The sequence below is a fragment of the Convolutriloba macropyga genome, chromosome 13 (assembly GCF_964194025.1).
Source record: "Convolutriloba macropyga chromosome 13, txConMacr16.3, whole genome shotgun sequence".
In the NCBI taxonomy this organism is placed as follows: domain Eukaryota; kingdom Metazoa; phylum Xenacoelomorpha; order Acoela; family Convolutidae; genus Convolutriloba; species Convolutriloba macropyga.
The window spans coordinates 14,715,297-14,729,986 of NC_134480.1; the positions used below are offsets into that span (position 1 = coordinate 14,715,297).

The window sequence follows — 14,690 nt, forward strand, 5'->3', positions numbered from 1 at the left end:
GTTTTTACAGACGAGGAAACTTTTTGTTTTACAAAAAAGCGTCAATTAAGAGAAAGCACCTCCTCTTATAGGGTAGTCGGTCAACTCGGGTATGGCAAGTCAACGCATATACATAAATTCTGACAGTAGTCAAACGTCGAACCATCATACATAAACAAGCATAGCTTCAGTAGGAATAAGAAAGGGTGTACAAGGTGAGTTTAAATCGAGATTTGAATAAGTTATAAGGCTATTAAAGACAAACAACCGCCCCTCTACTATGGCTACGGAAGCTCCGATAAGTAGATTCGTCGGCACAATTAATTGTTAAATGCGTAACGGGTTAAACAGGTAGCGCCCAGCAGGAATTAAGTGCTCTTAGAATGTTCAGCTCTGTTTCAGCTCAAACTGTTTTGGAAACTTATACTTATGGTGTGAAGGGCGGTTCTTAGAGGTTGAAGACACCCCCACTGTTGACCCCCCTCCCCTTTATTGCCCCCCCCCCCCACCGCGCTATTGCACCCCGCCCCACTGTTGCCCCTACCTCGCCATCAGCCCTCGGTGCACCCCCCGCAATTTTATACTATTTTTCACAATTTTTTTAAGCCATTTGTAAATTTTTGTCAGTTTTTGAGTTTTCAGCCCTAGGCGTCAAGGAAGCTCCTCTGGGGTTTTATAGTAGGTTACTGCATGGTTTCTAGTGCTAGTGGAATGGTTTCAACATTTTAACGTCACGAATTTTACCATTTTTTTGGACAAAATGTTAAAATTTTTTCAATTTTTTAAATTTATTTTTCATTATTCACGTCTTTCCAGATGCAGGGGACAGAAAACGTCCTTAAGGTTTTGATAATAAGTTAATGAAAAAAATTTATTTGCCATGGAATTGCTTTCAGTTTTTTAATAAGACAAATCTTAGCGATTTTTTTTTATAAAACTTGCTTTTTTTTTCATGTTTTTAAAAATTTTTGTCGGTTTTTAGGTTTCTCTAGCCTCAAGAGCCGATGAACCTCCTCTAGGATTTGACAATAGCTTAGCGTATAGTTTCTAAATGTAATTGAATGTTTTTTAAGATTTCAACACCACGAATTTTAGCATTTTTTTAAAACAAATTTTACACTCTTATTTTCAATTTTTTTGACATTTATCGTCATTATTCAGGTTTTCTGGCTTAACAGAAAATTTCCTATAAGGTTTGATGATAAGTTATTGGAAATGTTTTTTAGCATTTTATTACTTTTGAACTTTTATTTTTACAAATTCTTGCAGTTTTTTATGCAACCTGCAATTTCCAAGTTTTTTGAAATTATTCGTCATTGCTTAGGTTTCTCCAGCCTCAGGAGCCACATAACCTCCTCTACGATTTGATTATAAGTTACTGCCTAGCTTTTAGATGTAATGAAATGTTTTTCAAGTTTTTAGTATCAGCAATTTTTAAAAGTATTTGCAATTTTTATCAAGTTTGAATCTGTTTGAATTTTTTATCATTTTTTCCGGCACCAGGGTCTTAGAAACTTCCTCTAAAATTTGACGATAAGCTACCGCATAGTTTCTAGAGTTAATGGAACGGTTATCAATATTTTAATTAATCGAGCTTTAGCAATTTTTTTGATAAAATTTATTTTTTTTTTCAATTTTTTGGAAAATTATTATCTTTTTGCAAGTGCATGGATCTTTATTAGCCAGGGCAACTATTTAAAGCTTCAAATGGGGATACTGGTTACTCCCTATCAACAGTGAAATGGTTTTGAAGAGTTTAATATCTTGAGTTTTAGCAAGATTTTGTTAAATTTTGCTATTGCTTTCAAAATTTTTGAATAAATTTGTCCTTCTGAGTTTAACGATCATTACTCGTCAACAAAGCTTTTCAGGTCTTGCAGATGGCTGCTTGACATAACTCCAGAGACCAAATATAGTTTTGAACATTTTCACTGAGAAATCTGGAAGCCTTTTCCTAAATTTTGCAATATTTGAAATTTTTTGTTTTTTAATTGATTTTGAGACAAACGAAGCTTTTCAGGTCTTGCAGATGGGTTGCTTGACATAACTCCAGAGACAACAAATAGTTTTGAACATTTTCACTGCGAAATCTGGAAGCCCTTTCCTAACTTTGCAATATTTGCAAATTTTAATCAGTTTTTTATTTGATTTATTTACTAACAATGCTAGAAAAGTTGCAGAGTCGAATCGAGCTAAGGCTAGCGTCACTAAACCGTGGCTAGCTATTGACGAAGCCAACTGTTCGCTGGTCGTTTGAGAGAAATTCGTGTTTAATTGCTCTTGAACGAAGCTCATATCAATTATTGCAAACGTGTTGGTCTTTTTTTAATGCAAATTTTTCGCTTGAAGGTTTTTGTGCTTTTCTTCTAGAAATTTCTTTGACTTCTCAAGTGACTTTTTAACTTTTTCGGTCTTCATATTTGAGTGATCTCTATTGCTCCGAAGTAAAGCGTGATGCTAATGTAAATTTGGTTGCAGAAGTGAGGTGATTTGTAGCGCAGTGGTTAGTGCGAGTGGCTGTGAATCGGGAGGTCAGTGGTTGGTATCACGGCGGGGAAAGGTTTTTGCAACCATGAAGAAAAATTGATTTAGGCTACAGCCCCTGAATTAAATTGCCTCGCCTGTCGTTCAAGAGCATTTCTTCCAACATTTGTCGGTTTGTTTTTTGTATGCTTTTTGACAGAAACAAAACCAGAAATTGTGCCTTTGATACTGACTTCTTTCGGTTGAAAAAGTTTAATGCTGTTCTGTAGTTTTGCTGTTTTGTGTTTGAGAAAAAGTAATGACTCTTGGGACAACGCTATATATTAGATGTAAAATTGACGAAGTTGTTACAAACCTTTTTTGTTAAATCGTTCTTTATGATTGGTTGGAAGTGATTGTGTGTTCGCATTTAATAGGCAATAATGGTAATGGCTCTAAGCAGTAGAACTACCGTGGGAATTTCGTGGAGTTGAATTTGTAGAATTGCTTTCTAAAGTGTTCTCCTGTGAATGTTTTGTCGCTTCTTTGTTTCCAGAGCTGAAGGCAGATTTGCTCAAATTTAAAAACTGTTTCTCGTTCTTTTTGCTGTAAACGCTTGTTTCTGTTGTTTAAAACTGGAAAACTATTGATAAGTTTTCCTATTCTTTTGCGTTGTGTTGTGATATATCGTTTTACTGCATTCTAAATTTTTCGCAATCTTTGTGTAGTTTATCAGTTGTATTTGTGCTTGTTCTTTTTGTGTTCTACCTTTTTTGTAGTTAACATTAATAATTGCACTCGAAAGATGTTTTAAGCAATTATTGCGTTTTTTCATGCAAATTGTTTGCTTGACCTTTTCTGCGCTTTTGTTTCCGAAAACTCTTCTACTTAAGCAATTTTTCTCACGCTTGTCTTCTTTTTTGAGTTAAATCTTGTTGCCGAAAAACAGTTTGTTGTGAAAATAAAAGCGGTTGTTATATTGGATATCAAATGGGCGTCATAGCCGAGTGGTTAAAGTTTATGTCGAGAACTACGGACCACTGGGTTTGGTATCCCTCCCTAGTTGTTTTTTTGCACCCATAAAAAATTAATTAGGCTTCAACTCCTGAATTAAAATGCCCCGACTGTAGTTTGAGAGCAATCGGTAGGTTTCTTTGTAAAGACGGTTTAGGTTTATTGAGCCGGGCTTCCGGGTTTTTCAAATTGGTACATCTTAAATCAATTTTTCAAATTGTTACTACTAAAATCAGATGTCATCCTCTATGTTTACACATATAAGAGATGCCGATTTTATAAAATAGATAAACAGGTTAAGTACAGAGTAAAGGTACCAGTTATCTGTGTTGTTGCGTTTCTCAGCATTTTTTCGCTAGTCTAATATGTGCAAGCTGTAAGTCATTACGTCGCCAATCGTACATTTTGAGCAAACAACTTCGCTTGTTAAAGTCAGCATTGTCCGCTCCCCCATGTTTTAAGAATAATTGTTATTCGTTCTCGCGGACAACAGTGACAGTGAGGTTAATCATTGCAAATTTATGCAAAGCTGGGATATTTGACTCTGATGTCCACAATTACGGAATTTGATGACGCGCACGAAAAGTTGCTTCAGTAACATCCGCGCTAAGGTAATTAGTTTCTGCGCGAGGTTTTTAAAATTGATTGAAGCAGACAAAAGTGGGATATAACTTGCTCTTATCAAAATACAGCGAGGGGTAATTGTAATTACAATCCGTCAAAGTTTTGAACATAAATTAAGGTTTCAAATTTTAACTTAAAGTGGGTTGAATTTAAAGTGAGGGATAATTATTCATTCAACCCGTCAAAGATTCTGAAATTGATTAAAGCAGAAGAAGTAGGATATAATTGGTACTTTTTATCAAAATTAAGTGAGGGGCAATTATAATATTAATCCGTCAAAGTTTTGAATATAAACCAAAGTGCATGGATGAAGATACCCTTGCTCAAAAATTGCGAACATCGATGACAAAAAACGTGATTTTTCCGAGATCAGTGACAGAATTTTCGTAAGGATTGTCCGCAATTTTGATGTCACTGTTGTCTTCTTCAATTTAATTATTTTTCTCTCACGCAAGGATGAGTGACAAATTGTTGTTACTCTTGTTTGCAAACAGCGAGGACTCTGCTGAATTGGTATGATTGGCGACTTAATGAATGAGAAGGTAGAATTCATAAATGCAAGGTGAAAGTCGGTTTCAAATCCCATATTTTGCTCCTAAAGTTTGTCCAAACTTTAGGTTTTTTGGACTTGGCTCTGTTGGATTAAAGGCAAGGGACGTATAATTGTTTAGATAATACGATTTTTTTATTTGAGGTTTTTGTAATTATTACTGCAATGTCTTTAAGGGTATCATGTTGAGCAGAAGCAAATCTTGATTAAAAACTTGCGTTTGAATTTAATATTTAAAGTACTTTCGGAATGGTTTTATTGTGTCTGTTTGGCTGTGATGGTCAAAGAAGGCTTCAGTTAACTGGCAGAATTGCTATTTTGTGCTCTTTTTTGTCAGAAGCTAGTGATTTTGACCTTCCGAATACCAAAAAATCTCAATTGGCTGAAAAATTTTCCAATTCCATTTCAATTTTTCAATTGCTCCTAAACGAAATTTGAAGCATTTGTCGTAGACATGTTGGTCTTTTTTATGCAAAAATTTGCTGAACAGTTTTTGGGTTTTTGTTCTTGAACATTCTTTGACTTCAATAGTGAAATTTTAACGCTTTACTTTTTTTGAGTGATCCAGTTGCTCCCATTGTTTGTTGCTAATATAAAAGTGATTATGAGTGGATGAAGATCAAAACCCTTGTTGCGTAGTGATTAGGATGGCAGACTGCTATCCTGGAGGCCGAGGGTTGGAACCGCTATGAGGTCGAAGGTCTCGCAACCTTAAAAATTTTCTAAGCTACACACCTGAATTAAATTGGCTCCTGCTGTCGTTCGAGAGGAATTTTTCCGACGTTAGTCGGTTATGTTTGACCTTGTTGGTTTCATTAAGGCTTTATTAGTTTTTTTAGCTTTTTTTAGAAGATCATATTTTTGAATACTATGTTTGGCAGATCCCAAAATTATATTTCTTCATATGGTGTGGTTGATTTGTATAATATGTTCTTCTAGTGATTGAATCTTAGTTGGTGATACCTAGGACTTTTGCGCCTCACTTATACTAAAAATTTATAAATTTCAAAAAAGAATTTTGGAATCTTATTGATGCATTCGTCTTTTCAAGATTAAAATCAAAAAAGGTTTCTTTTCGTTGGAAATGTTCCTTTTTAAAATTTTTTGATAGGTCTGAATTATATGCATGGGTTGATATAGTTTCGTTCTGCTATGTTTTGTCGGCTGTCATTTTGCTTTACTATTTTGCTAACTTATCATTGTTTGTCGCTCTGCTCCTGTCATTAGCTCCCTTAGTTTGTGTTTCACAGCCCAGGTCCTTGTTATCACGCACCGGTGGTGGTACTAGACCTTAATGACCCTCATAGCCCTAATGATGCACAACGACTTGGTCAACAAATTGAACTTTACCAGACAAATTATTCCAACGAAACCAGTCAAAACAGCCCTAGTGAAATCTTTCAGAGGATCCAAAACATCCCTAGACTATCCATTGTGAGACTCAATTGGACCACAAAAGAAAATTTTGTTGAGCTGTTGCGCCTCAATGACTTATGTTAAGTTTCTTCTGTCTTTCTTTTTAGTCAGAATAACCCCCCCCCCCCCCCCCCCCTCCTAGCAACCAGATTTCACAGAGATCGTGATTCAACTAATATTTTTATAAGGGTCTATAATTGGAGGGAGAGAACCCGTGTGTTTCCTGTCTAATTCATTGTGAAAAAGAAGATGTTGCAGAGTGATTGTTATTTACAAAATTGCTGAGCGTCATAATGTCAATATAGAATTTTAGCGTGAACAGGAAAGCCATAAGCACATTTCTTATTACTGCATCTGGGTTTCTGTGAGGTATCTAAATTGATACGAGTTACTATTCCACTTGGCAACATCCGCCTGCCCGAATAGCTGACCAACTTCTTGCGGATTCTGTTGTCCGCTAAACGCTGCTTTTCCATTTTGCTGGTGCTGAAAAGCGTTCGACAGGAAACTCATGAATTGATCCGTTGTTGAAGTTCCTCGACCGTTTCTGTCAATTTCCGGAGACAATTTGTCAACATTGTGAACAAAGTTTGAAGAATCGGTCTCTGACTGCGGGCTCTGATTGGTGGTGTAAAAGGGCGCAAACACGTGGGCTTGGGGTGTTTGTATGTTGTAGAAGTTGAAGTTGTTTGTTTGATGAAATGGAGGCGTGTTGTTTGTTTGTGGTGTTTGAAGCTGGGTGGCTTGATTAGCGGTGAGTTGCAATAGCTGTGGTTGGTGTTGGTGGTGGTGGTAGATATGATGGGCGGGAACCAAAGGGAAAATTCCAATGTCACCTCTCAGTCTTTGTTTGTCTATTTTGGACCGTCTTCCCAGTTTGATAGCTAAAATAATTGAAAGAAATATTGCCAGAAAACTGCCAGAATGACCCTCAAATAGCTGTATGTATCAGAAAAAACTTCTGCTTCTGTTCGTACAAGGTCAGTATAGTCTTGAATTACCCAGAAAAAAAACACGTTCTTTTAGATTTTGGAAAGAGCTCGACTTTTGGACGACGTTAATCAGACGAAAAATTGAAGTACACATTTTTAATTGCTCTGAAACGAAGTTCGCAGCAATTAAATTAGCCCTGCTAGTCTTTTTAATGAGTTTTGTATTACCGATTTTGTCTGATAGTTTTTTTTGATCATTTGACTTTTCAACTTATCAAAATCGGGATAACAGTTAAAGCGCAGATGACATTAAGTTCTTTTAGAGCCTCGCGGCTCACTAGTCTCTAAGTGTGTGATTTTCCGAAACTGTTTCAGAGACATGAGTTCACGGTGTGAAGGTGTTAGACCTCCCGCACTTAGCCACCCAATTCCTCCGCGGTCCCACCATAACACAAAAAATATGATCAAACTAAAAATATGATCAAACAAATTTGAGATACAACGAAATTCAATTTGAAGATTTTTGAAGATTAAAAATTGTTTGATCAGACTTTGAAGATATTTGAAAACATATAAATTTTAGTTTATTGTCGATATTTGAGAACATGTTTCTGTTGAATGCTGTTCCATTATTGTGTGTAATTGACAAAGATGACGAGCAATCTACAAGAAGATTACCACGTTGTTGCGATATATTGTTTTGGGATTTTTTTTTACTTTTTCCCAATTCGTTTTTTTCGCATCAGGTTTTTACAAATTTTTTGATTGTTCTGTTCCATTTAAAAATAAACTGGTCTTTGAATCAGATATGTAAAATTCAGCATGCATAGTGAAGATATTTTTAACAGAAGCTAAGAAAACGCCATAAAATCCTAAGTTTTTGCAAAAAAAGCTGTTGTAGGGGTAAGGCCAGTTTGCAGAATATTTTAATCATTGTTTCGCAGTTTTATTCGCGATTTTCCGTTATTTTTGTTTTTTTTTCTTTAAAAGTTTATTCGTTCATTAGATCATACCCAATGAGTCGTTTTTATTTGAGAGTCTCGGATGAACTATAATGTTCGCATACTTCCTTTGCTTTTTAATATCATATAATGTATTCAACAAACCTTTTCTGTTGCCTTTTGTTTCTTGAAAGCTTTTTCCGTTTTATCAATATTTGAAATTTCAAAAAAAAATCAATTTAAATGTTGAAAAAGAAATCAATTTTAGTTTCGTGCAAAATTTTCTCTGGCTTTAAATATTTTCAAATTTTCAAAATTTGTAAATATTAAGTTTTTTCAAACACTTAATAGTTGTTAATAATGGGTTTCTGATTTTTAATATCTACGCTTAGACAAGCTGTCTAAAATTTAGTAGTATCATTTTGAAAGTTTATTTAAGTTTTGTATCGTTGATTTTTATGGTTGCTGCTCGCCAATTGATATTTCGTTTTCTCCTTGTGTTTTTCTATCAGCCATTGCTTGATCGAAAACCACAACTCTCTGCGAAAGTTTTGAATGTTGAGCAAAATCCGGACTGAGTGTATAATGTTTATCGGTATCAAAATTTTCAATTTTGTCTTAATAATTTTGGAAGCGAAAGAGAAAGAGCATCTGGATGCTATGAGGTACCCAATTTTTTTAATCAAACCAAATTTTCAAAAAATCACTTTTAGACTATCGAGAACTCGAGTTCCACTTTGAACTATTTTCCTCCTCTTGTTTCAAAATTTTTGATGTAAGCTATGCGATTATCTGTTTTACTATTTTAACCTTTAATTTTAACACGCATGTGCAAGTTTTGAAATTCCGAACGACTGCAGTGCTCGAAATTAAAATACCGGAGGTCGCTATTTATAACCATAATATTGATTGTGATAGTGTACCGCCGATTCATCGCAACCTATGATGAGGCCCAAACGTAATCCATCTCTAATCAGACCACCCGCCCTAGACTGCAATGACCTCTGATCAGAACTTATCAGATGGAATTGACCTCTGGTCAGACGCTTGAGGTGAAGAGATTTTTTTATCAGATCTAACTGTGCCTTATGAGCCGACCAAAATGTGTTCAGAACATTTTGTGGTCAGACTCACTTGCGGTCACGATTGTCTATGATCAGACTTTCCTGTTATCGATATGGTCTGTGATCAGAATTTTTTCGCTCGAACTTCCCAATCTTGAGTATCAGAGCATTTCAGCGCTGAACCAGCACATTTCAAGTGTAAAAACTTAGTTCAGCTCTGAAGCATCTCCAGAATAATTTAAGTTTCTTCATGTGCAGTTTTCTTCATTATGATTTTATTGAGGTCCCAGAGATTGCCCAGGCTAAACTTATCCTGTACAGTCTGAAAGATACTCATACCCCAAAGTTAAGTCAGAGCAGAATAATGTCATACTTTTGTAGCTTATAACTTGTCTCAAATCGAAATGTTGTATCGGAGCTTGTTAATGTAGCGACCTGGGTTCCATTAGATCGGAGTGTTTTTTTTTAATTTTGAGACGGCAAAATTAACAGATGTGATTGTCAGTGTGATTATAAACCTAATGTTCAACTGTGAAGACTGTACTTGTTAGGGTGATGTTCAGTTATGTTTTATCAGTTAGTTATATGAGTGGAATTGGCTGCCTTTAGAATTGAAGTTGATACTTGAAGGCGGTTTCAGACTATTTCCTTTTTATTGATAATTTTTCAGGTTATTAGCAATGCCAAACGCTTGAGTTGTATCGATGCTGACAATAATTAAGTTATTTTCCAAAAAAATGGTTCTTTTAATAGTTCTCTGTTTGTCTCTTAAAGATTTCAGAGTTTTTTCATGAAAAATTGTGGGGTAAGTTCGCCGCGTATGTATGCGCGTGCTTTATAGCTTATATGATTAGATTTTAAATTGCTGTCGAATGAAGTTGGAAGCAATTGTTGCAAACGTGTGTCTTTTGTACAAATTTTTTTTGCTGGACCGTTTTAGCACTTTTGTTCTAGAACGATCGCTGATTTCTTGAGTGAGTTTTTCACGGAGTTTTTAGTGATCTAAGTTGTTCTTTTTAAAATCAAGTTTGTTGCTAATATGAAAACGAGTGTTAGCAGAAAAGAAATAGCCCGGACTTGAGTGTTAGAACTTTTCAGAGCTGAACCAGCTCATTTCAAGAATAAAAACTTAATTCAGTTCTGAAACATTGTATCTTCAAGAATATTATAAGTTTTTTATGTGCAGTATTTCTTCATTTTGATTATATTGAGGTGATAGAGTTCGCCCAGGCTAAACTTATCGTGTATAGCCTGAAAGTTACTCATTCCCCAAAATTAAGTCTTAGCAGAGTATTGTCATACTTTTTTAGCTTATCTTAACTTGTCTCTGAGCAGACTCTTGCTCAATCGCTTAAATGGGCCGGGTAGATTCAAAACAGTTGTTTATACCTAATTTTAAAGAGAACTAGCTCTTGATAAGTTATTAGCGATGGAAGCCTTGGTTCTGATCGGATCAAGTCGTTATTGGTGGCACTGAAAATAGTTTTGCACTGAATTTTTATTTGAAACCAGATGTGGCTTTTTATCAGACTCATTTGCGCTTGAAGCGGCCTCTGATCAGACCATCAAGCGTTTTTGAGGTTGTCCCGCCCATGTAATTTTATTACAGAAGTAACAGTTTTGAGGTCCAGTGGGTCCGATCAGAAGTCATTTCCGTCTGGGATCTTAGCCGGGATCTAGAGTACAAGAGTATATTGGAAGAGAGATCAAATCCTACTCACCGTCTCTGGACATGCCAACCCGGAGACACTTTTGGAATCGGCAGAAGCGACAGATGTTGCGTGTGGCCTCGTTCACACTGCAACTCACCTCGCCGCCCCTGGCACAGCTCAGTCTCTTCCAGTCGTTGTTCCTGTGGTTACGCTTGAAGAAACCCTAAGCCAGAAGAGGTTTCAAAAAAGACTTAAAAAGAAAGAAATTTTAAAGGAAAGTTTATCAACCTGTGTTTTAACTCTCGTTTCAATTTTTTAATATTATTATTAATATTATTTCAATACTTTTTATTAATATTATTTTTATTAATATTATTTCAGTATTAAGGATATTTCTCAGTGGTTTATTCTCAATGTTTTACATAGTTATTTTTAAAATATATGGTATTCGAAAGATTGTATTCAGATTTCGTCGTTCTACGCTTGAGATAGATGTTAGCTTTCTGCCAACAAATTCGGTGTTTTTATCTAATTTTTCAAGTTCTAATTTTTTTAAATCTAATTCTGTGATTTTATCAAATTTTTTCAAATAAAAGTTCAAATCAACTTCTTTTAAAATTCTTTTAAACTTGAAGATTATCAACTGATAAGTTCTGATAAACTTTGCATAAGGCTCTTATCAACGTGACTATTAGAAGGATACAAATAACACTATTGCTAAAAATAAGGTCTGTTAAGTACGTATTTCACTACGGCCTTTCAACATATTTGTGTCATTAATAGATTGAACCGAGGCCGAATTAGTGGTTTTCTAATGAACTTAAAGATCTATTCTGTTTTGCCCCCCCCCCCCAGTGTTTTTACGCCCCCAGTTATACGTTAACAATTACACATTGCTGTATAGCTCGTTACTATGTAAAAAAAATAGCACGTGCGCCTTGGGTGGTGGGCAAAACAGAATAGATGCGAACTTAATTTAGAGACGTGTGACAAAAAATGTCCAATAACACAGCATTCAAATTTGCGGTTTAAAATTCATGTGACTCCAAAACAAGATTGCGGTATTCTGACTTTTAAAAACTTTGGATCTTCTCCGTGGGTGCCCCCAAGCTTAGTGGGTGCATAATATTTGCACTCCCCAGACGCATGTGTCATATTTTTACGCAGTAATTTACTATGTAATGGCACGCGCTCTGTAACTGGGGGACGCAAAACGTACTGGGGTGGGGGGTTGTTGCACAAACGGAAAAGATTTAAAACTCAAATTAAACAAAACAACTTGACTTACCTTACATCCTTCGCATGTTAGAACTCCAAAATGGACTCCCGAAGCATAACTGGAACATACTTTGCACAAGTCCCACGCCCCTCCCCCACCCCCGATACCAACATTACCCGACACGTCATTGCTACCGTAGGGTGGAGTTTTCACACCTTGACCAACTGCGCCCGGAATGGAGCAATCTGATTGGCTGACGAGACCCGAGTGAAGCCCCACGCCACCGAGTTGAAACGGTTCCGGGTTTGAGTTGAACCCGAAACAGTTGCTCGCTGATTGCGGTTTTAAGTCGACAATTCTGGCGTTTAACTCGTTTAGTTTGTTCACATCGTTAACGGGGGGCGTTGGGCTGTAAATCGGGTTGGTTTGGGCATAACTGAATGTGTCTAAAAACATTTTGAAAGATTAGTTATGCGTTCTAGTATAGTAGCAAAAGTTAATCCTTGATTGAAAATGTTGAAACAAAATTTGAAGATCTCGAAAATATGATTTGATTTGATACAGAAGTGTTTGATACAGAAAAAGCCCGTCAATCTGTTAATTAAAAACTGAATCGATAACGCAATGAACCCAATAAACATTTTAGCTGAGAAAAAATCTATAACACTTGAGTCAGAGATGCTTTCGATCTAGCACAATGATTATTACATACCGAAATTAGAGTAACTGCAATTATAATAATACGGGTAGGTATTATAACTAGAACTGAAAACGACCATAACTAATACTAGTGTCTTTTTTGTAAAATTAAATTTTGCAAAAATTTGTTGAAAATGTTTTGAGCAAATTTTGTATCTCAATTTAGGGATTAATTTAATTGTTGGCTCAATCTAAGAGATCTAGAAGTAACGGTTAGTAGTAAAATTAAGCCACACATTATAAAGTATATGATCTGAGACTATAAACAAGCTGCCCGGCGTCTAGTCAACTTTTTATTACATAATAAAAACGTTAAAATATTCCAGTCAACCCTCGCAAAATTAAGTGGCGCCCAATCGGCCCGGGTTATAATAACTAGGTATTACTAGTTATATAGTTATGGGCACATAACACTGTGAGTTGTAAGTTGTGAGTTTTGTTGTGTGTTTCATTAGCACAACTCGGGCTGAAATCACTTACCATATGATTAGGGCTCCATATTAACAGTTACGTGTCAACTTACGATCAAAGGGGCGATCTTTCGGAAGAAGTTAGCTACCCTGAAAAAGAGATAAAATTGTTATCGCTAAACAATATTAAATTGGGCATTTGTTAATTTATTAAGACTGCCACAAATAAATACAAATAAAGCCGCAGTAACTTTGCCAGAGTGTCATTTCAGAATGGGTAAATAAGGAAAGGTGGTTGGGTCCTATAGTAACAGGGCATATTAGCCCAGGGGAGCATTCAGTGTGGCACCACATTAGCACCCCGGAAGCCCCTGGCTGTGGCACTTAATGACTGGCTGTAAATGGCCCCTCAAATGCAACACCAGCTGCACCGCCAGTCCTATGACTACTGCTTCCTGTTACTTTTTAAAATCAACCCCAACCCCCCCCCCCCTCCCCCCACACACACGCTCCTCTATTCGAAAGGTCGACTTATGAAAGGACCGGGGTCGACTGATATCGGGTATTTAAAACAGCATGATCGATCGAAGAGCTTTTGTCAAAATTAATTGCGGTCTAGAACATGTAATTGAGGTTGGGAATCGGTCTTTACGGCATATGAGTTCTTACTACGTTTCCGTTCATCACAATTTATCTAGTTTGCTCAGCTATGATACTTACTCAAAGTTCATCAAAAAAACTTTTAACTCAATCGCCACTCAAATACATATTCTCTAACTGGTATGGTTCGAGACTTTTTTTAACTTTCTCCCCGAGTCTTTTTTTTTGTTTTGAAATACCTTTGGTCTCCACGTAAATACCTAAAAGATACCTACCCAATAGCTGAGCGTTTTAAACATGCAGTGATGCAGTAGCCGTTTTCTATGGCCTGTAATAAAGATGTGTTAGTTGAGTTCTCGATAACTGATGACAACTTTCAAACAAAATCCTGCAATGAAGCTTCAGATTTCACTCCTGCAACTTAAATAATCATCTGTTTGCTTGACTCGTGAAATCAATACACAGATAAACCTCTCATTTGGTAAAAATTGATTTGAATGCAGGAGTTGTAGTTTGCTGGTGAAAACGGCGAAGGACGATAAACCGCAAAAGCACTGTATGTCTTACAATATCTCATCACGAAATTCTTCGAAATTGTTACTAGAATTTACTGCATTCACCCCCAAATTATGCAAGATTTTTGCTATTTCCTTTAAACCGCATTTCACAACTTTTATCGCATCAATTTGCTGAGAAACCTCAACATGGTAAACTAGCATAATATAATTATCATTCAGAAGCAATTATCCTAGAAATTCTGCTGAGAACATCATGTGATGTCGTGACACAAAAACCAAAGTTTCCTAACTAGGTTGTTAACCTCAGACGTAACTTAAGACTAATACGGTGCCGTAAAAAACTTACGAAATTTGATACGGTGCGATATTAAGCCGTAATGAGTTTTCTACGATACGGTAGCCAAATTTTGAAATTACCAATTTCTAAAGTCTGACCTCCTAAAAACGATTTAAAATCTAACGGTGACTTCGTTTACTTTTCATGATTTTTCAGCACTGGGTATGACTTTTCACACCTGTGGAAAGTTACAAATTTTAGTGCGGCGCCGTATAAGAACGTATCAAGTTTTTTTTCAAGATTTCTAATGTATTTTTTCAACAATTATGATT

General features: G+C 36.0%; 1 protein-coding gene across 1 annotated transcript; it reads right to left on the bottom strand.

The window, feature by feature from the left end:
• Window positions 1-6,314: 6,314 nt before the first annotated feature.
• LOC142351836 (uncharacterized) lies at window positions 6,315-12,898 on the bottom strand. The gene is made up of 4 exons (XM_075404046.1): window positions 12,567-12,898; window positions 11,924-12,300; window positions 10,705-10,858; window positions 6,315-6,930 (listed from the first exon to the last, which is right to left on the bottom strand). The coding sequence occupies exons 1-4, from the start codon at window positions 12,631-12,633 to the stop codon at window positions 6,392-6,394; spliced, it is 1,137 nt and encodes a 378-aa protein (XP_075260161.1). The 5' UTR covers window positions 12,634-12,898; the 3' UTR covers window positions 6,315-6,391.
• Window positions 12,899-14,690: the final 1,792 nt, after the last annotated feature.